The 26325-nt window shown below is 41.6% G+C and overlaps 1 protein-coding gene across 1 annotated transcript in view; it reads right to left on the bottom strand.

Moving 5' to 3' along the window:
- Nucleotides 1-4956: 4956 nt before the first annotated feature.
- Nucleotides 4957-26325, bottom strand: part of DGKK (diacylglycerol kinase kappa) — a 137488-nt gene continuing 116119 nt past the window's right edge. Inside the window, exons 15-29 of the mRNA XM_015563108.1 lie at nucleotides 25642-25741; nucleotides 24468-24687; nucleotides 22411-22515; nucleotides 21872-21968; nucleotides 20009-20116; nucleotides 17707-17803; nucleotides 17357-17464; nucleotides 16578-16691; nucleotides 16112-16246; nucleotides 14863-15023; nucleotides 14164-14305; nucleotides 12867-12953; nucleotides 8833-8943; nucleotides 6253-6376; nucleotides 4957-5139 (exon numbers count right to left, since the gene is read on the bottom strand). Of these exons, the coding sequence (XP_015418594.1) occupies nucleotides 5060-5139; nucleotides 6253-6376; nucleotides 8833-8943; nucleotides 12867-12953; nucleotides 14164-14305; nucleotides 14863-15023; nucleotides 16112-16246; nucleotides 16578-16691; nucleotides 17357-17464; nucleotides 17707-17803; nucleotides 20009-20116; nucleotides 21872-21968; nucleotides 22411-22515; nucleotides 24468-24687; nucleotides 25642-25741 (1789 nt within the window). The 3' untranslated portion in view covers nucleotides 4957-5059. The remainder of the gene's footprint in view (nucleotides 5140-6252; nucleotides 6377-8832; nucleotides 8944-12866; nucleotides 12954-14163; nucleotides 14306-14862; nucleotides 15024-16111; nucleotides 16247-16577; nucleotides 16692-17356; nucleotides 17465-17706; nucleotides 17804-20008; nucleotides 20117-21871; nucleotides 21969-22410; nucleotides 22516-24467; nucleotides 24688-25641; nucleotides 25742-26325) is intronic.

Genomic DNA, 26325 nt, shown 5'->3' with positions numbered 1-26325 from the left:
TCAGCTGCCTGGCTGCCGGCTGCCATCTTGGTTGGCAGTTAATTTGCATATCTCCCTGATTGACCAATGGGAAGGGTGTTGGAGGTATGGTTAATTACCATATTTGTCTATTATTAGATAAGATAGGCATTTTGACAAGAATGTGGTGATATCTCACTTGTGGTTTTAATTTGCATTTCTCTGATGATTAATGATGTTGAGCATGTTTTTATATGTTTCTTGGCCATCTGTATGTCCTTTTTGGAGAAGTGTCTATTCAGGTCCTTTGCCCATTTTTTGATTGGATTGTTGGTCTTCATGGTGTTGAGTTGTATGAATTATTTGTATATTTTGGAAATTAAACCCTTATTAGATGGGATTATGGGCAAATATGCTTTCCCATACAGTAGGTTCCCTTTTAAATCTATGACATTCTTGAAAGAAAAAAAACTATTATGATGGAAAATAGGTCAGTGTTAGAGGTAGAGTTAAGATGTGGCTATAAAGGGATGATGTGAAGGAGATTTATGGGGCAGTGAAAATTATTCTGTATCCTGGATAGTGGTGGTGGTTACTAGAATATCTACATGTGTTAAAATTTGTTGACATTTACACCAAAAGAAAAAAAGGCAATTTTATTATACCATGATTTAAAAAGCAGACTTAAATTCAATTCAGATGGTACTCCCCTAGCCTACAGGATGTATTATAAATTTCTTAACATGGTGATAGCTCCTCAGAAACAGGGCTCTTTTCATCAGAAAGACTAAGAATATAGTTTTATGGGGGTAGACTGAAATATGGTCCTGAAGATCACATCTGTTTCATCTCTAAGTAAGAGATAGTTTTGGTATTGGTAAGTCAAGGATTTAGAAGATCCAACTTCTTACCCAGGTGTAGCATTTTGCGGAATTCTGGTCTAGTACAGCCTAGTTTGCCCACCTATTAAATGTGACAAGGGTCTCTGTTAGTGGGGCAGCAATTGAACCAACTTTGATCCCAGGCCTCACCAATTTTGCATCTGATCAGACTACTCTTTCCAACCTCAAACCCTTCTGGAGGGGTGAGGAGTATGTAATGTATGTGTGAGGTGGGCAGATTGTAATGCCAAAAGTTCTTTAGTGTGCATTTTGCATTTATGCATCTATTTAGCAGTCAGGACTGTATTTCTGTATGTCACTTTCCCTCTACAGTTCATTTCATTGAAATCTGGGTCTTGCAGAGAATTGGCTTTTAAAACAATTACAGTGGCAGGTATTTTCCCACAGAATTGTCCCAAGTTGCAGCTGTTTTAGAACTTTTTGTGGCATCCCTTTTAATGTTATGATCACCCTGATGGAGATCCTTGGCTTGTGTTGCTACTGTCCTTCCTGACCTGCCATCCTTACATGCATGTGGCTTGTTTAGAGGTTGGATACCACCCAAGCTCATCCACCATTACCACTGCCATTCATCTCCCCCCATCCTGAATTAAATGATGAGCCACTGGTATGATTATGTTTATCCATTTATTAAAATATTTTAAGAAGCAAAACTATTAACTATAAACTGGTGTTCCATTATTTGGGTGAGGAGGAACAGGCTCACTTTATGGACCTTTTCTTTCTGCTTTTACCTGTTACCCCACAACTACCCGTCTCCTCCCCATCCAGCCCCTGGTCCTGCTGATTTGCAAGGGCCTTTGGAAAAAAAAGAAAAATAATGGAACAGAACAGCATGGATTACAGATTAGCAGACAAAGATACAGATACAATTCCACAAGCCATATTGCCAGTTGAGGTCCTTTACAGGATGGAATGATGTTAATGGGTTTGTTTGCTTTGGTATTCATTTCTGTCTTTTACGAAACTAAAACTATTCCACTTGTGTCCTGAGGGAAGATTGTGTTGACCCCAACTGGCTTCTAATCAATCTTTAACGTAAGTTATTAAATTGAAAATCTCTTTCTTATTCTTCTCCTGCCCTTTTGGACACAGTACAGGCCCTTTCTGGAGAGAGGGCTGACCTGTAGTATTGACACCAGAAGCAATTGGTGGCAGTCCAAGACTCTTGGTGTTCTCCTTCCCCACTGTTCTATCCAAGAATTGCCCACTCAATCCCTCAGAAAGTGCTACCAAAGATGCAAGCAAACCCCAGAACACTGGCTCTTAATGGCATCTCTGAACATAATTAAGATGGGTACTTGGTGTCTGGTCCCACCACTCGAGCAATTATATTACTGAAAGTAGTTAATACTGAAGTCCTGAAAGGAACTTAGGCATCCAGAGGCTAAGCAAGCTCCCTGGAGAAAGAGATTACCATTCCTTGCTTTGTTTGCAAGCTAGTACATGCAAGAACAGGTGCTCAGCAAGCTGTCTTCCTTTTGGGGAAGCAACTGGTAACTAAGCAATTTAGGAGATAACCAAGGAATTTAGCAAACTACACCTGCTCCTGGGCCTAATCACCTATCAGTTATTCTCCATGAATTGAATCGAGCCTCAAATCCAAGTGGTTTTGTTCAATATCATTCTGGCTCAGAGTGGGTGAAAGGGAACCCAGATGGTACAACAAAGCAACAATAGCACTACAGTGTACAAAGACATATTATAAGTCAGCAAAGTAAGAACAAGAGATGGAGTCTTCTTATAGTTTACTATTATCAGTGATAAAAAGAATTATAAGACAGAGCCATGATTAGGCACTGCCAAGATAAGGCTACCCTCTTCTAGGACTTCTTCTTCTTCTTCTTCTTCCTTAAATTTGCTCATTTGGAAAATTCCCATTTTGGAAAAGGTCCTTCTGAGAAAAATGCAACTTGGTTCCCAACTCTGGGAGTAAGTGTGCAGGTGTTAATATGTGCAGCCATAGAAAAGCCAAGTCAGGCTGCAATGGTGACCTTCCTGATTTCATTTAATACATGTCTACGGCCATACCACCCTGAACACGCTCAATCTTGTCTGATTTGATCTAATACTTCTTCCTGGGAAGAAAGAATGAAGCAGAGAAAGCCAAAGATACAGCAACAGCACATACCCCCACTGAAATATGTACAGTAAGTTAACATATGCTGACGCTTAAATAAGTTTTCCATGTTTTATCTTTTTCATTAACGTTCTAAAGTTGTAGAGCTAGAACTTCTTAATTTGTTTGGCACAGCAATCAGACATTGGGGGGCTATCCCCTTGTTAGTATTTTTCTCCTCACCCCTGTAGAGGTAAAACACAGGTGGCTGGTTTAAGTGGGCTAGGCTGGTGGAATTCCAGAGCTGAGAACCAGTGGTTGGAGTCTGGATTGTGCACCTCGATGAACCAGCCTGGATGGAGTCAGGTGATTGAGCACACTAAGTTTGTTTGAGAAGTAGGGAGAGGCCAGTTTTCTGGCTTTCTTTTGATCAGTGGGAAGGGACACTTACTTAAAGGTGTGAGTTGAGGGTGGGGAGGGGGAAACAAGGCCAAAAAGAGAGAACTTCTCTGGACACTGGAGTTTGATTAGGTTTGTCTGACTGGGAGTGGGCATTGAAAAAAATGCAAATTGGGATTGGGAGCAATCTTGGCACATTTTGTTTCCATAAGAAATTTGGAAGAACCATTGGAAAAGCAGAGGGTATTAGCCTCCATTTTCCCAGGCCCATGTTCTTTTTGGTTACTCTGAATGCCCCTCTTGAGCAAGATGGGAAATTCAAAGGTGATTTGGGGACTCACCCGACAGCTTGTCCAGCAGATGTAGGCCCAGATGGAGCTTGTGAGGAAGGGCCTAGGCTCTTACTGGATTGTCAGGCGGTCCCTAAATCAGGCATCTAAGTCACAGAGCTCAAGACCTGGTTGCTCCAAAAAGGTCTTTTTACTGGGGAATGGGAGAGAACGGGTTGGGGCAGTTGCTGATGTAGAGTCCAGGACAAACGGAGAAAAAAGGCAGCATGCCAGCTTAGCCCCCTTCTCTAGGGCATTGGTGTTTTGTTCTCCTGTTCCTGGCCTGGCTCAGAATTTTAAAGAAGCGTCAGAATCAGCTGGGCTATAAGTATGGCCCAGCCACTTCAAAGACGCTGAAAATGCACCAAAAGATTGGAAGTTCCACCAAGAAGTCGGGCAGTTGGTAGAGGTATGTGTGTGTGTGTACGTGTGCGTTTGTGTAGGGTAATGGGGGTGGGTGATGGGATTAGGGTGGGGAGGGATTCCTAGGTTAGCACAATAAATTATATGGTCACTTAGAGGTCGAGTTGTATTCGCAGCTCTTAAAATATATATATAATATATAATATATACATCTATATGTCTCTATACATAATCTATACTGCAGTACAGCGGCAAAACATTGAGTTAAAAAATCCAGCAAGAATGCAGGCAAACACTCCATGGAAGCAAGCAGGCTAGGATCAAGGCAGTATGAAGAGAGCCTATATGGTTGCCATAGGGGTGAATTCCAAACAATGGGCCCACACAGCCGCCAGAGCACCACCTGTACATGTGCAAAGACATACATGCACACATGGAAAAAAAAATGCAGAGAGCAGTCACTACATTTACAAGGAAAGATTTCACATGATCATTGTAATAGGCAAATGGACACGCTCCCAGGACCTCATTGTCATCTTAATAAACCAACTAGAAGAGACCTCCTCAAGTTGCAACAGGGAGGACTGGGGAAGAAACACAGCCAAGCCTGGCTACCCTGACCCCTCTCCTCATCTCCCTGAGAGTATTTCTTTCATTTATTCCCAGCATCAACAGTTTCTCTGATAGTCAGAGAAAACCATTCACAAACTCCCTGAAGAGGTGAACTACCTTGAATTCTTTGTAGATCCCAGGCCATTCATAAAGAACTTATCCCAATTAAATACTGTAGTTGCTCAATGTGCACAAAGAGAAGGAGAACTGAATAAGACAACTCAGAATAGGAATCTTTGGCCAATGAAATGATGTAAACCTCTAAGGAGACCTGATTGAGTCCAGGAAAAGTGTATTAGTATAAGGAATTGGAGGATCTTTCTTGGTGGTGCTCATGTTTGTTCTAAAATAATTTAGTCTAGCCTATATTGAGGTTTTGAGAGTTTTTTTTTAGTAAAATTCTAAACGTTGTAAGTTCTCTTTCCAGCTTTCAAAGGCTACAGTTGATATCTTGATGATGTTGGGGGTTCATCATTTTTTGCTTCATCTTCACGATTTCTGCGATGCCATAAATTTCCTTCAGAAACAAACAAATATAGAAATAATGAGGTTAGCCCATTGCCAGATGTGCAAATGTGTGGATCACAAAGAGAGCAAAGAAGATAGACTGGTTTATTTCTATTGTACCCACCATCTCTGAAACATCAATAAAACAAAAAAAACAAACCAACAAAAAACCCAGCTGACACTATGTAAGCCAAACACAAGTGGGATGAATTCTCAGAACGTGAAAAGTCCATGGAACTTCAGAAAGACTCTTAAATACCATTATCTCCCAACAGGCAGATTCTTAGGAAATCAAACACCTTGGACCAAACTTGAAAAAACACAGCTTGGTCCGGGAGATTTTCTCTTGGCATTTGTGCAAACTATCATTTCCTAAAAACGAAACAAACTGATACCCTCCGTCCCTTTTCCCCTATGTCCACTATTGCTATATCTCTCAAGCTTCCAGGTTGTCTAGGCCCAAAATTTAGGAGAGAACATTGACATCAGAATTAGTGTAACTGACAACTTTAAGAGAACCTTCTTTTTAGCCTCACTGACATATCAATAATGTATAAGTTCAATTTTGAAGATGGGATAGAACTGAAATTCAAATAACGCAACATAGAAATTTTGTATTTACAGGGACTTACTATAATAGATAGTGAATAAAAATATTTAGATATGTCATGAAACCTGTTCCTGACCCTGTAGATGCCCAGCACTGATACCCCCGACCCATTTCAAATAATACTATTTTCCGGAACAGGACTAAAATCTTGTAGTTGTAGCTGACTAGGAGAGAGATCTAAGTATGGTTATTTTGCCATACTTATCAACGCAGAACAGGAATGGGGCAAGCAGAAAAGTAACTGCCTCCTACCATTTTTTCTCTTCAGCTCTCTACATCACAGAGATCACAATGCAAGGTTCCTTCTCAGGTTCTTCCCCTGCCAGTGTCCATATCACTTTCTAGCTCACACCTTTCCCAAGATATCACTTACTGTTGCCTAAGGTTGGCTCTCAGCCAGCCTCCTCCATCACCATAACTGTGAACATTTCTAATTGGATATTCAGCTCCCTGGGAGGTACAAGGGCTGCTGTGGAGGTCTTCGTAGCCCCTATCCTTGTGAGGGAGACTTACCAATAAAACCCTGGACTCCTTGGCCTGATTTAGGCTTGTCTTCCTCTTCTAGCTTCTTTTTCCTCGATTTGGGGAACTTAACTTTCAATCCGAGGTTTCTACTGTCAGTGTCTGAAGATTTTTCCTGGGAAACCACAGCAAGATGAAGGTCAAAATGTTAGTTACCTAACATTCAGAAATAATTCCTGGAGGCCTGGCAAGATTATGAACAAGGATGGTGGCAGAAAGCAGGCAGATCTGCTAACTATCCAGGTGTGGTAGATACTTCTAGTCCTATGCCCTAGGAAGGCAACTTTTCTTTATCAAGATCATATTCTCTGCCAGGTGCCTTGCTAAATACTTTAATAAATGCCCTCATATAAGCCACAAAACAACCTCATAAAGTAACTACTATTACCCTTATTGTAGAAATGAGGAAGCAGAGGCTCAAAGAGGTAAAATATGTCACCTGAAGTCATGCATCTAACAATTAGTAGGGTGAGATTGCTAGGGCAACTGCTGACCCATGTGGCATCTTTTCATGAATTAGAAAAACTCACTCCTTCCTTCAGACGTATAGTTTGGTAAGCCCCAACTAATTCCCTTGGGTAAATACCTTGCTATAAGGAAGTACCTGCCTCGTAGGCCACCTACTTCCATGTCTGGAATGCAAAGAAGGTTCTCTACACATAGCTGTTAATTATGAGTGTGGGTTATTTGCTATAGAGATTATTCAGACTCTAATTCCAGCTTAGCTTCCCAGTCCTCTCACTCCTGCTAACGTGTGTTTGTTTTACTATTGGTCTTAGTAAAACATATCCCAAGGTTAATCTTGTTGCCAGAAAGTCCAGCCAAACACAATCCAAGAAACTTGGGGATTTTCTTCTCTTCAATGTTATGTATGCCTTTGATCCTTACATTAAAATAAAAGTATATACCTGACCTCATCCTCTTCCTGCTCTGACTCCTACTTACCTTCTCTCCTCTAAGCTGTGTACAGGACCTTCAGAATTGTCTTTGAGAAGTAACCTAAAGGAAGGGCACAAGACCTTTCCCCTCAGCCAAAGCCTTGGAAAGCCCAATGAATAATTGGCTGTCATCCTGCTTTTTCCACCAAAATGGATCTGAATCTTCTGTGGTTTTAAGGTGAGCAAGATTATTGTCACATGAATGAGAAAAATCTTCCTGGCTTTCTTTCAAATCACTCTGCCCTTCTTTAGAGTCTTGCTTCTTCATCTTTATGGTAATTTTGAAATCCAGAAAAGAGATTATGCCCTAAGCCACACCAACTCACATACTGAGACCTTAGACCAGAGTAGGGAACCTATTTTCTGCTAAGGGCCATTTGGGTATTTATGACATTCTTTGCAGGCCATACAAAATTATCAACTTAAAAACTGGCCTGCTATATTTGGTCAAACATTTAATTAATTCATTCCTAATGCCTTGGCAGGGCAAGACCAAATGATTTCTCAGGCCTTATACAGCCCATGGGCCAGACCTTCCCCACCCCTGCTTTAGACCATGGACAGTTTTTCTAATTACTCTCAGTGTCCAGTCCAGTTGCTTAGTTCGGGAGCTTAGTAAGATATAGCTGCACTGAGTAATAAGAGAAATAAGATGCTACAATAGTTGACTTCCTTTTCTGCATAACAACATGTTTTCCCCTCTCAAAGCAGCAAAGTCATCAGCAAAGATATATGAGAAAGTTATTAAATCCTTTAACCTAAAGTTGTATGTGGCTTTTTCTCTTAAACAATAATCTGATTGCTGCACAAGTCCAAACATGCATATGTGTGGCTTGCTTACAAGATACATATAATTGGTGTATGAAGCCAGAAACAGGTATAATGAGTAGGGGAACCAGGGATTCATACAGTTTGAAATGAGCCCTTGTATGTTGAAGAGACTTAAAGAAAAACTATGTCAGACCATAAAGAGAATAATTTACCTAGTAATCGGTGGACATTTTGGGGTCATTTATTAAATGGGACTATTTTTCAATCTCAGGAAAGTACTCAGAGTTGTCCAAAAATGACAATGTCCTTACAACTATATTGTAGCCACTAGTGGCATGCTTGATTTGCTTTTAAGCCACTCACCTTCTAGGGGCAGGCACTGGAAAGCCTACTATCCTTCCAGATGGGGAGGGACAGGTGATAATTGGACACGTTAACTACCAGTAAGATCTGGGAGCTAAACATTTAGAACAGAGGTTGGCTGTAAACAACTGGTATCATCAAAATGGTATGTACCAGATAAATTCAGTCCTGGCAGCATGTACTGAGCAGGAAAGGGGAATTGTGACGAGAACAGCACAGAAAAAAAGCAAACTTGCTTATTCTTTCCTAATCATCTCCTTCCACAGAATAGTCCTTTCTGGTTACTTTCCCATGGCCATATGATTTTTCAATGTGCTTTCTGTCTTGTCCTGTCTACTTATGATGAGGGGATGGGAAGATGAGAGTCATTAAGCTCAAGCCAAAAGCTACTACTAGATTTTCTCTGCTGCATCAGTCATTGTCTTGGTCCACACTGGAAGGCAGTGCACCAAGGAATAATACCTCTTCCCATTTATTTCCCAATCCTCAGGTCACATACCTCCGGAAAAAGGACTGAATTCATCCAGTTGATCTCAGATAGCTTTTCAAAATCCTCATTCATGGCATCCAGGGTGATTTGCAGTGTGGCCTCATCCTCAGCATTTCTCAACTAGTGAAGACAGGAAAAAGAGTGAGTGTCCAATGCCTACCACCCTGCATCATAGACTCTTGTCCTTTCCTCGACTGCTATTCGCTGGTAGTGGCCATGAGACCACAGGGTGCCAACTTGCATAATTTTCAGCTGTGGAGTCATGGAAAAGTGTAGTGAGTTCTTTTCTTTCTCAATAGGGAGACACTGAAAAATTATGAAAGCCCCCTTTGGGGCTGGAGATGTTCAGTTTGGCAAGCAGAAAGGCCCTTTGACCAGGATCAATTAATATTGAATTATACCTCTACAGTTTAGGGTCCAGGACAAGGGTCTCTATAAATAACAGCCACCAACTTTGGAGCCCATACTATATTCCAGGAACCATGCATTCATAATTTCATTTCATCTTTTCAATCACTTTTCAATAGCTGGCAAAGTAATACTGTTCTAGTTTTCTATGTGAGAAAACAGACTCAAAGAAGTTTAGCGTTCAAAATCACATGGCTAGCTTCCAAAATGACAGTAGAATAAGTGGAGGCTACACTAACACTTTCCCAGGACCAAACTGGAAATACAACTAAAATACAGGAAAAACACCCTGAAAAATCAACTGAAGACTAGCTGGAGAGAACCCTGATAACCAAGGATGGAAAGTGGAGATTGCATAGAGAGTGGTAAAAAGTGCAGAGGTGCAAAAGGGCTGGCCAGGCTCCCACAGAATATGGCTAGACTTACTCAGATCAGTTTAACACTATGGCCTATCCTCTATACCACACAGGCCCATAAAGGATATGTGGGATAACTGGATACTAGGAAGAATCTTTATTACATAGTTACTATAATTTAAAGGCTGCTTTGTGAAGTAAGGAGTGACCTAGAGAGAGATTGGCTCAATTTTCCTTCCTGGCAAAGAGGGCCTGTCTCTTCAGGCTGTGCTTTAGCCCCTATATATTCACTCTTAGTAAGAAATGAGTTCCAGATGGCTTGTCCCACAGGTTCAGGAAACACAGCTTAAGTATTCCCTAGTAACCCCCCAGCACCCACAGAATGAACTCTACTCAGTCCATGGGAGACTTAAAATGGACTCTTCTGGGACCATCTCCAACTCAGACAAACCAAGTTCTAGACCAGCAACATAGGTGATATTGTTCATATTCCAGTAAATAGTGAGCTGGGAGTATAGATATATGCTGATATTTTCAATCTGGCCCTTATGTGGCTTCTTTCAGTGGCCACTTGATGCACCAGCCATAAATGGAACCTTGCCAACTGTCACAAATAAGTGGCAGGTGAATGAGTGAGGGATGAGGCTGGAAGTTATGACCACTCAGGATGGGATATGAGAGAGACAAATATCTCTTCATTTTGTTTTATAGCTAATGATTTAGGATAGTACAGAGTAGCCCAGATGCATAGGACATTTGTGTACACATGACAATGGGATGGGAGAGAATGGGTGTCAGATAGAAATCACCATCACTTCAAGGTAAAGAGGTAAGGGGCAGGGAGTCCTTAGGAGCATATCTACCAACAACACTTTGGTAGTCAAACCCAAAGGTATAAAAAAGAAAGGAATTTTGAGCCTTGGAAAATGATTCCTAATCATAATAGGAAAGGGATAAAATGACTTCCTATTGTCTTCATATTTGGCATCTGGAGACTCAGGCTCTGAAAAATAGTAGGTGGGTAGGCCTGAGTCTTGTACTCTATTTGCCTGCCCTTTTGGCTCCAGTGGAAAACTTGTCCAGGACTCTTCTCTGAGGTAAATGTACAAACTGACTTAGAGGACTTAGGTGCTTATTTCTTGGTTCCTGTCCCAACACATAACTAGTCATAGCACAAATGAGGTTGCCAAATAAGGGAAGTGAGAGTTACCGGATGGTATTTACTTCATCATAAATCTACATCCAGCTGCCAACAGTGAGCTCTGTAGTATCCTCCTTCAAGGGGAGAAATAACACCCAAATGAAATAAGTCTTTTTTGTTAATCCTCGCCTGAGGACATTTTCCCATTGATTTTTAGAGAGAGTGGAAGAGAGAGAGGGAAAGACAGAGAGAAACATTGATGTGAGAGGAACACATTGATTGGTTGTCTCCTGAACAAACCCTGACCAGGGCCTGGACCATGGAGGAGCCTGTAACCAAGGTATGTGCCCTTGACGTGAATCGAATCTGGGACCTTTTGATCCACAAGCCAATGCTCTGTCTACTGAGCCAAACTAGCTAGGGCTAAATGAAATAAGTCTTCTCTCCATACTCCTTCTATGAAATAGCCTTTCTGGAGATATTTGGTCATTCTTAGTTAGCTGCTGCCTGACCCCTGGTCTCATTTGGATGTGTGTATGTGTGTGTGGGTTCTTATCAGGCCTTATGTTAAATATGCTGTGTGCTCAATTTGGGTTTTTGGCTAGCAGGAACCAATATTCATGCCATGAGCCTCAAGAAAGTTTGAGTGGCAATGAAAGTCCAAGTTCCCATATTTCCTGCTACCCAAACTGACAAGGCCATTGAATTCTGCCAATATATAGAAGGTACTTCTGTTGCTATTGTCTAAGGTTGAAAAACTCTAGCTTGGGGTTCAGATTCTGGGTCAACCTGACCTGATTGCCTTAGGCATTCCACTGCCTGTGCAGTGTGCCAATTAGATGTGCAAATGGAAAAGGGGAAGTGGGTGGACTTCTTGGAATATCAACTCAGAAGGCCCTCTTCAAATAAACAATAATTAGATGACAAGCAAAAACAGCACCTGCCACATTGCCCTAAAGCCAACCCAAAAGTGGGGTAGTCATGATCAGTTGACTCATCAGAGCACACTCACCATGTGTGCCTATGGGCTTTGCCTTCTGTGAACCATGCAACTATTTTTGTAGCTCAAAAATTTAGCCTCAGTCCATTTTCCCTAAGGCTAATAAAGTTTACCATCTATCAAGCTGATATTATACAATAATTAGTTTAATCCTCACAAGAACCTGGAAAGGTAGAGATTACCATTTCTATTTTGTAGATAGGGAAACTGAGATCCAGAGAGGTGAAATTATTTCACACAGCTGGTGTTATGGATTCAATTGTGTTCTCCCTTCCCCCCCCCAAAAAAAAGAGTTATGTTGGAATTCTAACTCCAGTATCCCAGAAGGTGACCTTGTTTAGAAATATGGTAATTGATGATATAATTCATTTTTTAAGATGAGGTCATACTGCAATAGGGTAGGCCCCCGATCCAGTATGACTGCTATCCTTATAAGAAGATGGCCATTTGAAGACAGAGAGACACAGGGAGAACACTACATGAAGATGGAGGATTGGAGTAATACATCTACAAGACAAGGAACAACAAAGATTGCTAGCAAGTCACTAGAAGCTAGGAAGAGACAAGGAAGGATTCCCGTACAGGTTTCAGAGAAAATATGGCCCTGTTGACACCTTGATTTCAGGTTTCTAGCCTATGGAACTGTGAGACAATAAATTTCTGTTGTTTTATGTCACTCAGAGTTTAGTACACTGTTTCAGCAACCTTATGGAAACCAATATAGTTAGTAAGGAGCAGATTTGGAATTTGAAACTAGAGTTTCCCAACTTTTCCCACTATTCCATATTGTCTTCATGGTGAGAGAGGTATATGGACACTTGGGAGATACAGAGCAGCTTGAAAGAGCTCACCTTTTCCTACTGAAGCTGTTTTAGGTATGATGGGAACAACCTACTTTAATGGGTCTGGACCCAGGAGACATTTGCCAAAGGAGAGGGGGAGACTTTTCTTCAAGGATATGGTAGCATAACCTATGAAGTGATACAGTCAATGACAACCCTGGGTGAGTATAACACAGCAGGGACTGCCAGCTAAGCACCTGGCTAAAAAGCTCCTCCAGGTCTTCCATTTCCCTAAAACCAAGCATAGATCATGATGGGATACGTTGCCCTCCCTTGTTCCAACCCCCTCCACTCACCAAGTTTTTTTCCAGGAAAGCTCTGGTGTCATCGTAGAGCCCTTTAAGACTAAATGTAACATCGACTGCATCATTTCTGCTTAGAGTCTGAGAGGAGAAAAATGGAAAAGAAAGTAAGGGAAAGGACAAAGACAGAGGAGTTGTTGGTTAGTAGCTGTTCCTCTCTGTGGGAAGGGAGGAACAAGCTAGTGGGATGTGGCTGTAGGTAAAAAAGTAATATTCAAAATATAATACAGCTAGTACAGCATGGGCACTGGGACCAAATTAGAATTGATGCCAGCTGTCAACTACCGTAGTTGTATTGGCATATCCTATGAAGTGAGACAGTACAACTTGGCATTTGATATCGATTGAGTGCTATGGGCATAGGGAAATAGGAAACATGAAAACCAGAGAGTAACCTTGAGGCTACTTACTGCCACTGGAATAAAACTACTAGTACCTTTCCCATGGTAGGTGAAGTTAGGCCCAACCTTCTGCCTTCTTGAAACTCAAGGCTTCCTCCAACTAAGAACTGGCCCAAAATATATAAGTAACCAACATTTTAGAAAACTCTGGCTCTATATGTGGCCCTTTGGTATCATTTGCCTAGCACTAAAATTACTTTTTAAAAGTATCCCATAGGCCAGCTGGTGTGGCTCAGTCATTGAGTATTGACCTATGAACCAGGAGGTCACAGTTCAATTCCCAGTCAGGGCACATGACTGGGTTGCAGGTTGGATCCCCAGTGTGGGGCATGTAGGAGGCATCCAATCAATGAATCTCTCTCATCATTGATGTTTCCATCTCTCTCTCCCTCTCCCTTCCTCTCTGAAATCAATAAAAATATTTTTAAAATAAAAGCATCCCATAAATCTTTTGGCAATAGGTAAAGTCATGGGATGGCACGTTTAACATCAAGCATTCAAGCATTCTCATCTGAATATCTCCCTTGAGAGGGAAACCAAGGCAGCCTGGAGCTCAGGTTTTAATGACAGGTGTTGCCTTAACAGGTTACCTGGGATTAAGAAGGGCCAAGGCCAAGTTTCTCTCCATTTAATTGCCCTTTTCCCCCTAAGGTCAGTGTGGTAGGTGGCTATCAGAGAAGAGGGATAGGTCTCAGATGATGAAATCTGCTATAGGATTCCCCTAGTAGCCACTCTGGACTTGGAACAGTCAAGGAATACCTGCCTTCCCTTCCACTCTATCCATCAATTTCTTGACCTATCATTGCCCAATTTCTCCATGCAGCCTAGGAAGGATCCCCTTCCTTCCTTTTCATCACCTTTACTATTTGGTTTGCCCTTTGCCCCCTTACCTCAATGGGAGTAAAGGAAGCTGCAGCTGCCTCATTGCTGCTGTCTTGGCCATTAAAGGTGTCATCCAGGATTTTGGCACTGGCGTTCACAGAATCCATGAGGACAGATACATGCTGGTGGACCTTGCTCAGGTTAGTAAGTCTGTAATAAAACAAGGACAGATAGATAAGTCTGTATTTCTGAAGGACTTCTGTCCTGGGGTGCTGGTGAGGGCTGGGCTAAGAATAGAAAGCCCTGGGTACCCAAATTGGCACCTCCTATTATTTATATATATATATATTTTAGATAGCTATCTCTGCCAAAACTGTCTCTACTCTAGGTATTCATCTTTTTCTATATTGTCTCAGTTGTAGGTGCTTCAGGATAGTGGGAGGCCAGAGTATAGGAGGGAAGATGACTCCAGGAACTCCAAGGCCCTGCTGATATTTAAGGGAAAGGATAAACATTCTTAGTCCTGTTGGGTCTGGGAAAACAGGAGGAAATAAAAGTTCACCTCTAGGTCTAATGGGAGAGGTCCATGTTGCTGAGCACAAAGACCATTTTCTATTTGGATTGTCAGGGTCCCTGTCAAACTTCAGAGCTTTGGGTAAGACTGCTTTCTGAGACCAAGCTCCCCAGTAGCCAATAGATACAAATCAGCTTCTTCCTATATCCCTTTTTAGGATTTTCAGCCCTGTGTCTAGGCTAGTTTCACTTACCTGCTGATGAGATTTTCTGCAAGCTGGGCTAAGTGCTGTATCTGAGCAGACTCCTCATCAGAGAGGCTATCTTGAGATTCCTGGGAGTCCAACTGGGGTTGAGAGGCAGCTTGAATTTCCGTATGCTTGCACTCCCACATTTTCATTGAGTTCTCAAAGTCCTGGAGATGAAGACAGTGGCAGATCCTAATGATTTCTGTAGCTAAGAGGGCATGTGATAGATCTGTCCGTGAGTCTGAAATTTGTGGGTATTGTGGGTAAAGGGAAAAGAGGGCCCCCACTCCCCCATACACCCAACTACACACCTATACAAATATCCATCATTTTATTCAATGTCTCTTATGTACTAGGCACTTTTAGTTTTTGCTGTTGTTGTTACTATCGTGAGTCTTGGGACAATATGATTCAATCAGATAGACATCTGCCTCCCAGACACTGCTATATGGTTGCACCATTATCAATAAGATAGTGGAGCATCTTTCATGTTCCCTTCTTTGCCAAATCTTAGTAATATGTTGTGATAGACTATAGAACCAGAAATATCTGATTTAATTTTGAATGATCTTTCTATCATTTACTGGTTGTATGACCTTTAGCAAGTTATTTAACCACTTTGGTCCTCATTTTCTTCACCTGTAAAATGGGAATAAGTGTATCTATGTTATCGAATTGTTGGGAGGACCTACAATTAGAGATAATATATCTAAACTAAATAGATTTAGTTTAGATATTTAGATAGATATAAACTAAATAGATATAAACTAAATAGATTTAGATGGCTTAGCGGAAGTGGGTGACACTTGTGAGTGCAGCACCTTAAGGAACCATAGAGGAGCCTAAAGACCAGAGTTAATGAAGAATCTCTTGTTGAAAGAACAGATTTCTCTGTAACTACTCAAAGTCTTAGCTCTATGTGCAGTGGAGAGAGGACAGCTTCGTCTAAAACCATAGGAGGGAAGCTCCTTGTTTCACTCTCTTAGAGGTTTGAAAATGTCAGTAAATATCAAAATGTCTTTGGGGGGATTGTTTAAAAATGCAAGTTCCCAGAAACTACCCATCCCCATTCTGATTCATTAGGTCTGGTGTGGGGCCTGGGGATATGCATTTCTAGCAAGTATCCAAGGTGACTCTGATATAAGTGGCAAGCACACAGCCCTTTGAAGAATTCTGCTTGACTGGAAGTATTCAGTACTCAGCAAGAGTTGTACATGAGAATGCAGGAGCCCGAGGCAAGCCTTTCCTTTCTTACCTGATCTCTTGTCAGCATCTGGGCAGCGTTCTTGTATCTAATCTTGATAAGGCCTGGCCTCTGAACCCAGGCCTCCCCATCCACCTGCACTGGAATACCTTCTTCACCGTCAATGGTTATCATCACCTCACGGCACTGCCAGGGAAGAGGAGGGAGAATAGGGCAGAAAAATGAGGCAACTACTGATAATACCACAGTCATGGCCATAATGTGTATCTGAAGCAGGACTGGCAAGGATGTAAATCAGATTATCTCAGGGATAAAACACATGCCATCTATAGGCTTTTTGCTCCTTCAGTTCCTACCACCTTTGTCTCCAACCTTAGCCAGCACCTTGCTGTCCACCAGATAACCTCATCCCTCCACCCCGATAGTTATTCCCAGTTAATTTCTGGGACAATTCCATATCCTGGATTGTAGCCACAGAGCTCAGTCCCTTTCTGGTGCCAACCCAGCCACTGCCTACCTGGGCAATGCGATGATGATGCAGATTGATGATACGGGACATTGCCATCTGTACAGAACCAAAGATTGCCACTACCTCCAGCTTCCCATCATCTATTGCAGGAACCTCATATTCCTGAGGAGGAAGATCTGTGTCACATATCCACTTGAGAAACCATACATTGTCTATCACAGAGCAGGTATGCTTTGAAGGCTCCTAGTGAGAATTTTCCTAGCTCATGAAGAGTGGAGTAACTATATATTAAAAGGGGGAAAGATGAGGTCAGGGAGCCCACCTGGGAAAAGGGCACTGAGATAATAACTCTTAATTCCTTTTGAGATCACTGCTCTGAGCTGGTTCCCTCTCTGTCCAATCTAGCATCATAAATGCCCAAGACCAGTCCCATTGGCCTCATGGCCTTCTTGAGTGAGGTCAGAGAAAAATGGTCATGGCCAGTTTCTCAGGAGATTTTATTGACAGACCTCTTTGGAGAAAAGAGCATGGCTTAGGTAACTTTACTAGGATCTGTCAGGCCTGAGGAATGAAAAATTCAAAGTCCAGGTGACACCTAAGAATTGATCTTATCCTGGGGTCTTTGGTTGATTCTTTTTTTATATTCTGAAATGCTAATTTCCTTTTAAAATGCTGCTTATACAGCTGCTACTAATAAAGGTTCCCAGCCCACCTCCTCTCCCCACATTGTCCACTTTCTTTCTACTCCAGTGAGTCTAACTCTCCTTTCTGAGATATCTTAGAGGGGCCAAACATTTCTCCCTCCCTGTCCCCTATTTCATACTTACAGTGGTTGCTGTGCTGCTTCCCCAGAAGTTGATGCCTCCAGCATAGCTGGTAATGTTGAGCACTACAATGCCTTGCAAGTTTGGCAAAGAGATAGCTTCTCCATCACACTGAAAGATAGGAATGTGAAGGAACATTATAGAGATAGTGGAAGGGCTCTGTATTCTCTTCATGCTATCATTTTCTCATCCATAAAATGGAAATCTATCTTCATGCCTTCCTCCCATGAGTTGTGAGTAGGATCAGAGTTAAAGCTCAGAGAGAAGCAAGAATATAGGGGAAAGTTGATTACCAAGGTAGTGAGATTTCTTTTTTTCTATGTCCAGGAAAAAGTACCCTCTTTTCTACTAACCTCCAGGTGCACTCGTTCTTCCAGGTTCCTATAAGAGCGCTGCAAAAGTTCTTTGCTTCCCAAAAGGCCGTACCACATCTTGTTCTTAAGGCGGCTACTACAGGGAGATAAAGTAGAAAAAGGTAGCCACAGGGTGAATAATATAAAGGTAAATGGATGAGGAAAAGCAAGAGGGGACACCATTTTATTCCTCACGTGCCTTCACATATAGAAGAGTCATATTGAACGGTAACTGAATACAAGAGGATATGCTAGGATGGTGTAACTGGTATCTCCATTCAAACCTGCTGAAATGGGTTCCTGGCCCCCTTAAAAGCTTTAGCATCCATTGGTATGTAAGTTTGCCATTTTACTTGCTTCTAATATTGGTTCAGACTTGGAAGAGATAGCCAATATTCAGCAAGTAATGCTTATAAAAAGCTTTGCGTATAGCTGGCTGATAAACACTAGCTACCTTGGCAAGTACCATTACAGGAGCTCAAGATTTTAGCTGCTTGGAATCAATTTCATTTTAAACATAACTTTTTCTTTGAAGCACATTTTTTTTTCTGGCAAAGTGGAGGGATTTTTCTGAGATCTGCATATTAAACACTTCTTAATTCAGTGCTATAGAATTAGACTTAAATTTACTAGGTAGATTATAGAAGAGGATTCAGTGGACAGAAGATGGGACAGGCACAGATATCAGGAGACTTGGGGTGGAGGTAGAAAGGACAGAATCCTGCTGATTGTAGGATCTCTGATCAAAACAAACATAGGGCTTTACAATCACGAGAAAGGTTGGCTAGAGTTTACTGTGAGTTTTTATTTATCTATTTATTTAAAAATTTATTGTTGAGAGTATTACAGCTGTTCCCCTTCCCCAACCTACCCCCTTCACCTTCTTCCACCCAGTTCCCACCCGCCCCAGGCATTCACTAACTACCCTATTGTCTGTGTCCATAGGTAATGCATATATGCGTACTAGTATGTCCTTTGTTTAATCTCTTCCTGCTCCCCCTCCCTCTGATATTTCTCAGTCTGTTCCATGTTTTTATGCCTCTGGTTCTATTTTATTAATTGGTTCATTTTGTTCATTAGAGTCTTTATTCATTTATTTTTAGATTCAATTGTTGATAGCTATGTATGTGTTGCCATTTTATTGTTCATATTTTCCTCCTCCCTATTTGTCGTTCATAATTTTTATCTTTACCTTTTTCTTCTTCTTCCTCTTAAAAAAATACTCTTCAGCATTTCATATAATACTGGTTTGGTGGTGATGAACTCATTTATCTTTTTCTTATCTGTGAAACTCATTTATCTTTTTCTTATCTCCTTTTCTGACCTTCAATTCTTTTTAAATTAAATGTATTGGGGTGATATTGGTTAATAAGATTAAATACAAGTGTACAATTCTATGATACATCACCTGCATATTGCATTATGTACCCACCACTCAAAATCAAATCTCCCTTCACCATATATTTGACCCCTTTTACCCTTTACTACCCCACCCCACCGCCTGTCCCTCTGGTAACTACCATACTGTTGTCTGTGTTGATGAGTTTTTGTTTTTAAAGTAAAGCCACAGAAATAAGCCACCACAGGGCATGAGCTTTGACTTGTAAGAAGGCTAGTACAAAATTACTTGTATTCTGTTTTAAACCACAAGTACTTTGGGCACTTTAGTTTCTTTATAAAAATAGTTTCATTATATAGAAATGCAAAATATCTAGAACAACCAGGACAATTCTGAAAAAGAACAAAGTTGGAGGACTTTTATCTCTCAATTTCAAAACTAACTATAAAGCTACAGTTAACAAGATAGTGTGGTATTTGTATAGAATAAACACATAGATCAATGGAACAGAAATGATAATCTAAAATAAGTAGAGCCAAGGGAACCAGGTTAGTAACACAAAGAACTAGTCAGTTAATACTTTGCATCCTTGTTAATAAAAACCAGACCTGAAGCCATTACTAGGATCTGGTCAAGTTCTCACAGAACAAAGATAAGCAATTTGCTGAATCAAGTCAATGTAATCTGTTTAAAACAACAGTAACACAGTTAGCTGTCCCTACACAGTAACTTACATGTCTAGATTAAGAAGGCAGCCAAAGTTCAGGATGCCAATGCAGAGTCATCACAGACAAGGTTAACATTTGGGGCAAGCAGTACCATTAGGATAATCTTGGGACCAAGATTTTACTTCCAAAGGACCTCTTATTTCTGTTGCTTATCTGAGAGGTAGGGGATGTAGCAATATATGTATATATGGTTATTGTCTGTCTTCATGTAGGAAGGGGAGTTTCTTTTCCTTACTTGTATTGTCCTGGGTGTTCATCTCTTCTGGTGTTGAACTCCAGAGAAATTTTAGCATCCAGTCCAATTCCAAAATAGTTGTTCATGACGCACTTTTCTTTGAAACATCTGAAATTAGGCAAAGGGAAGAAGAGGGCAGACATTGGTGCACAAAAGAAGTGCCATTATTATTGGGCAGCAGACTTCATATGCATGATAAAAAAAAAAACACTGAGGGAAGGCCTCCTCTACATTGGACACAAGCCTTAATGTTCTTGGGAAGCACGAGTAGATTTCCTATTATGTTAACAACTAGCATTGTTAGATGTAAAAGAGGGCACCCACCTAGTTGGGAGATTCAGTGGATTTGGGGCTCATAATAAAGAAGTAATCTTTGGAGGCCCTCAGATATGAGTGGCCAATATTTTTCCACATATAATAAAGGGTTATAGAATCATTGGTTTATTCCCATAAAGAACTTTTGAGTATCTCAGATAAAAATGTATGAGAATAGCCCTGGCTGGTGTGGCTCAGTTGATTGTGTCGTCCCTTGCACCAAAGGGTTGCTGGTTTGATTCTGGGTCAGGACACATACCCAGGCTGTGGGGTTGGTTCCTAATTGGGGTGCATATGGGAGGCAACCAATCAATGTTTCTCTCTCACATTAATCTTTCTCTCTCTTCCTCTCCCTTCCTCTCTCTCTAAAATAAATAAAAACATTTTAAAACAATAAAAAATGTGTGGGAGTAAAGCCTGCACTATTGTTTTCAGATGTATCTGAACTCCTTTGTGGTGTGTTCACACCAAAGAGCAAAGTGGCAACACATTTGGGAGAAAAGACTGATAAAAGAAGATATATATGTCAGGCAGTTTTTTTTTTAATTCTTCTGCATTCTTCTCAGGTGTTGACATCAAAACCAGTGGTGTGCTGAAGCCTGTTTGTACCAGTTCATGTCAGCTGATTATTCCTATCACTTCTCAACTCTGCTTTTAGTGGAATTGTGTCAGTAGCTTGAAATAGATTATGGTGGGAGGGTTTATACCAGGAAATAAATCAGGGTTTCCCTCCCCCAGCCCAGAAAGCTGGTTTTAAACATTTGCTAGCACACCATTGATCAAAACTCATTAGGTAGGTCCATGAACTTAAGCCAATGGTGAAGTAGAAGGGAGTGGGGGCTGGAGATAGGAATAAATGAAAAACTGCAAAAAACTTCAATAATTGCTACTGTGTTCTTCGTTTGGGAAAGTAAAAATGGGTACAGTGTATCTCCTCAATTATAGGTAATTTTAAAAATTCATTACTTAACTGACCCTACATCTCTCATATGAGATTTGCCTCCCTCAACCACAGTCCAGAAATTAAAATCTTTCTAACTGATATTCTTAATGTAACTCAAAATGAGTGAATAGGACAGAACTTGGCTGCTGGGAATATTCTAAACTAGTAGGGCTAGTGAGACAAACATCTTTAGATTTACTGCCTAATCCCTAAATGCCCATTAGTCTTTTAGTCCCTTCAGTCGTTTACTGTTAAAGGCAACAGTGGAAAAACAAGTCCTTTGAAAGAACAACAGCTAACATTTATTGTTTATAATAATAATAACAACAATAATAAATATTAACACATATAGCATTTAACTATGGGTGCCAAGCACTGCTCAGTTCAAGTACTTTGCATATATAAACTCAATAAATACAACAAACCTATCTAACAGGTTCTACAATTACCTCTATTTTACATGTAAGGAAACTGAAGCTCATATTGGTTGCATAAGGTCAGACAACTAGTAAAGTACAGTCAAGATTTGATTCTGGGCATTCTTAGGCTATGCTCTTAACCAGAGAAAAGAAAGCCATAAAAAGGTCATAAGGCTAAATACTTACATAGTTTCAGGTGTAAAATGTAAGTGCTCCAAATTAAGGTTATCTAGGTCTTCACTTGTGAGAGAAGGTATAGAAGACAAAATGCCACAACGAGAACCTAGACACAAATGACATCACCTCGGTGTCAGATGCAAACAAGCAATCCCTGTCATCACTTGTATTTCACACTATATTCTCTGTGGAAGTAGGGTCAAGCTCAATGACTTTCTCTGAGATAACGTTCAGGGTTTGCTTTCCAAAGAGGGATCATCTTAGATGGACAGGGGCTTCCACTGAGAGGTCGGTGAAGCTGTTACTTGCTTGCTAGCAGTGAAAACAGTTTCAAATGTTGGATTTCATCAGGCCAGCCTTTTCAAAGGACCTAATAGTGTCATTACATGTGGACATTCACATGGGGTCTCATAGTGTGAGTTTTCTGAGACAGAGGAAGAGGTATATACTGCAGAGTAGGATTATGGCTAAAGGAAAATGCATGAAAACACATATTTACTTTCTGCCACTAGGGTAGAATAAGAGAAGAAGAACAGAAATATCCTTACGGTGTCTTGGGCTTGTCTGGCTAATATCTTCTGAGTCATCTTCCGGGGGAAAAGTTGAAGTAAAGTTCTTGACCGATATCATCTGTCTGCTTTGTTCATCCAGAACTATAGAGAAAAAGTGGAAGTAAGGAGGGGAGGGGAGGGGAGGAGAGGAGAGGAGAGGAGAGGAGAGGAGAGGAGAGGAGAGGAGAGGAGAGGAGAGGAGAGGAGAGGAGAGGAGAGGAGAGGAGAGGAGAGGAGAGGAGAGGAGAGGAGAGGAGAGGAGAGGAGAGGAGAGGAGAGGAGAGGAGAGGAGAGGAGAGGAGAGGAGAGGAGAGGAGAGGAGAGGAGAGGAGAGGAGAGGAGAGGAGAGGAGAGGAGAGGAGAGGAGAGGAGAGGAGAGGAGAGGAGAGGAGAGGAGAGGAGAGGAGAGGAGAGGAGAGGAGAGGAGAGGAGAGGAGAGGAGAGGAGAGGAGAGGAGAGGAGAGGAGAGGAGAGGAGAGGAGAGGAGAGGAGAGGAGAGGAGAGGAGAGGAGAGGAGAGGAGAGGAGAGGAGAGGAGAGGAGAGGAGAGGAGAGGAGAGGAGAGGAGAGGAGAGGAGAGGAGAGGAGAGGAGAGGAGAGGAGAGGAGAGGAGAGGAGAGGAGAGGAGAGGAGAGGAAAGGAAAGGAAAGGAAAGGAAGGGAAGAGGGAGGAAGAATTGGTCACACTTATCAGGCATTTCTCCATAATTTCCTTTCTGCTAGTCAGTGTGTGGTTAGACAACAGAGACTCTAATTTGGACCATCATTTCTCCTCCATGATATTTTTGTAGTCTCAGGTTTCTTACAGTATTGCCCCCATATCTCTTCATATCCATGCCACAGTGTTCTCTGTTTTACTGGTCATTCTTTTTCTGTCACCCAGTAAATGTGATTGTGAGTAGAAGCTGAGAGGCAGCTGTAGGAAGGGGGTGGGGCACGGTGGGAAACCCTCTGCTCTTCTACCTCTATTCTTAGCTCTGTTAATTCATTTAGTCACATGACTTTTGCTATAAATGTTAGCCTCTAGGAACATGCCATTTTTTCACTCAAATGTCTCACCCATATTTGAGAAGTCTCCTTCATTTCACCAGTATAGTGTATAGCTCAGGTGCTCAGCCTATGCCAAAGCACATAGGTTCAATCTCTATCCTAGTAGGGATGGCTTTTTCTATCCCATAGCCACAAACTGCCCTTCTAAATCTGACTTATGTGTTGATGAGCAGGCTGAGGGTTGGTTGTAATAAAATCATCACTAATTGGAAACTACTACAGAAATAGAGGCAAACTGACTGTTTAATTATTTCACAATGCAGAAGGGATATTTCCTTTCTTTCTTGGAAATTTGGCTGAGGTTGTGTTTAAAGGTACCAAGGCAGAAGAAAGTACCATGGCTAAAAGTTAAAGGACTTTTACATGGACATCTGCTCAATTTCAATACCTCAGGTAGAACACACTTGGTCTTATACCATCTTCTGATCTAATTTTCAAAGAAGCATTCTGGGAAGAAGTGGGAACCAAAATGTTAAATTAAGAAGTTGAAGGAGTTGAAAGAGTTTTCATACTGAGTTGAAAGCTTGCAACTTGTCATGAGTTTGGGAAATGTCAATCAATTTCAGAGCTGCCAGGACCACTCTCAGGGCCCTTGTGCTTAATTGATACTGTGCAAGACATGAAGAGATAAGTACTATTTTCCTTCTAAAATAGTCACAGGCTTGGTGGTTGGACGGAAACAGGAATGGGTGGAAAAAATTCATGGCTGGTGGTGGAAGCTGACAGAGCTTTGAACAGCTATAATTGTTTAGAATGAGCATTAGTTCCAAAAATAAACAAGTAGCAAGAGTTGAGTGCAGGGAGGTAGGAGGAGCCAAAGCAGCAGCTTATCATAAGGACTGACACTTTTCAAATCAGCAGAGTCTGAGGACTGTGAATGCAGAATCTAGTCAAATTTTGGTAGTGGAGTCAAGTAGAAAACCTAAAGAGAAGGAAACCAGTAAACCATTCACTGGAACCTTCTTTTTTTTCCTACCTCAATCTCCACAACCCTTGGGACCCTTACCTTGTTCAACTTGGAATACAATGAGTTTCAAGGATTTCTGGAGATTCTTGGCTTTTGTGGCCAGCTCCAACTTGCATTTGGCTATGTGGTCTATTTGAGGGGCGAAGGGCTTTCCATGTGCCTTGCTACTATCTGCACATACTGTTGCACTCTTCTCAACTGCTGCCTCCTCAGCCAGGACATCAATCAGGACATTGAGCTTGTCATATATTAAGTCGCTCTATATAGGGAGGAAGGAGACAGGGCATTGTTATAAGGGATCAGTGCTTAAAAGGACAGAATGAGGATCTGGGGAGGTATGGGAAGAGGTGGGAAGGGGTAGTAGTTGACCAGGAACATTGAGCATAGAAAGTTATCTGTTGGCAGATGAAAGTTTGGGAAAAGAAATACTTGGGTAGATGTGATGAGATAACCGAAAAGTGTTAGAGGATCAAACAGATTTCATTTGTTTCTGAAGAGCTGCAGGAACCAGTGCATGTTGCCAAGTTTTTCTCATGTCATATTGGCCTATAAAATGATATGGCCAACTTGAGGAAAGATAAATATTTCTGAATTTGTATTTTCATGGGCATGATTCTTTGGATGTGGACGTGTCCCTGCATGGATGCCTGATGTGTCTGCCTTTGTATATGTGCATATTTGGGAATGTGCTGAATAATTATGGCTTGATTCCCAGCTATATCACTTAATAGTTTGTGATGAGGCAAGTTACCTAACCTCCTTGTGCTTAAGAATTAATTGTCTTAATTCTAAGACAATTGTGAGGATTAAATAAGTTAATAAATTAAAAGTGCTTAAAAGTTCCTGGCATAAAGTAAGTACTATTATAAGTGTTAGTTATTGTTGCTGTTGCTAAAGTGGCAAATGTAGGTGTATTTCTAGTATGTATTTTTGTACATACTTTCAAGCATGTTCTGGTATACAACTGTGTGCATACATGCTTGGTGTACACTTGTGTCTAGATGTGGGCAGATGCTTGGCATATAGTTAGGTACATGGTACATATATAAGCATGAATAGTGCCACTCTTCATTTGGTGAAAGATGGAATTTGATGAGGTGGACTTTTTCCCATCAGGATGCTTACTAGTTGCTCCTCCCTGCTTTTCTTTTACAATTTCCAATAAGAAGCACCTGGCTCCACAGAGTGAAAGACAAAAGGAATGGAAACTTACTTTCAAAATCACAGACTCTATTGTTGCATTGTTCTGTTTTATCTGACTCCAGGTCTTTACAATATCAATCACAAAATCTTCCACTGCTGAGCACAGGAATCTGGAAAGATGAAATAGATAGCACAAGGTGACATGGACCATGAGATCTAGAGCCTTTCTTTCTTATAATGTTCCTAGAGGCGCAGTGCACAAATTCGTGGATGGGTGGGGTCCGGCTGACCCTCCCTGATCAGGGTTAATCAGGGCTGGGCCACCTGGGGGAAGGGGCCGCAGAAGGTTGGCTGGCAGGCCCCACCCCTGCTCGTGCCAGTTGGCCAGCCACAATGCGTGTCATAGCGACTGGTCAATCTGGTTGTTTCAGTCACTTGGCTTTTATATATATATTAGGGGCCCGGTGCACAAAATTCGTGCACTGGGTGTGTGTGTGGGGGGGGTGTCCCTCAGCCCAGCCTGCCCCCTCTCACATACTGGGAGCCCTCAGGCGTTGACCCCAAGCACCCTCCAATCCCAGGATCAGCCCCTTGCCCAGGCCTGACGCCTCTGGCCCAGGATTCAGGCCTGGGCAGGGGACCCCCCACCTCCCCCCATCACCGGCTCCACCCTTGCCCAGGCCTGATGCCTCGGCCAGAGGTGTCGACCCCCATCACCCTCCGATCGCCTGATCGGCCCCTTGCCCCGGCCTGC

The sequence above is a fragment of the Myotis davidii genome, unplaced genomic scaffold, assembly GCF_000327345.1.
Source record: "Myotis davidii unplaced genomic scaffold, ASM32734v1 scaffold1292, whole genome shotgun sequence".
Classification (NCBI taxonomy): domain Eukaryota; kingdom Metazoa; phylum Chordata; class Mammalia; order Chiroptera; family Vespertilionidae; genus Myotis; species Myotis davidii.
The sequence above is the reverse complement of the archived record's forward strand: the minus strand, read 5'-3'. Positions and strand labels throughout refer to the sequence as shown.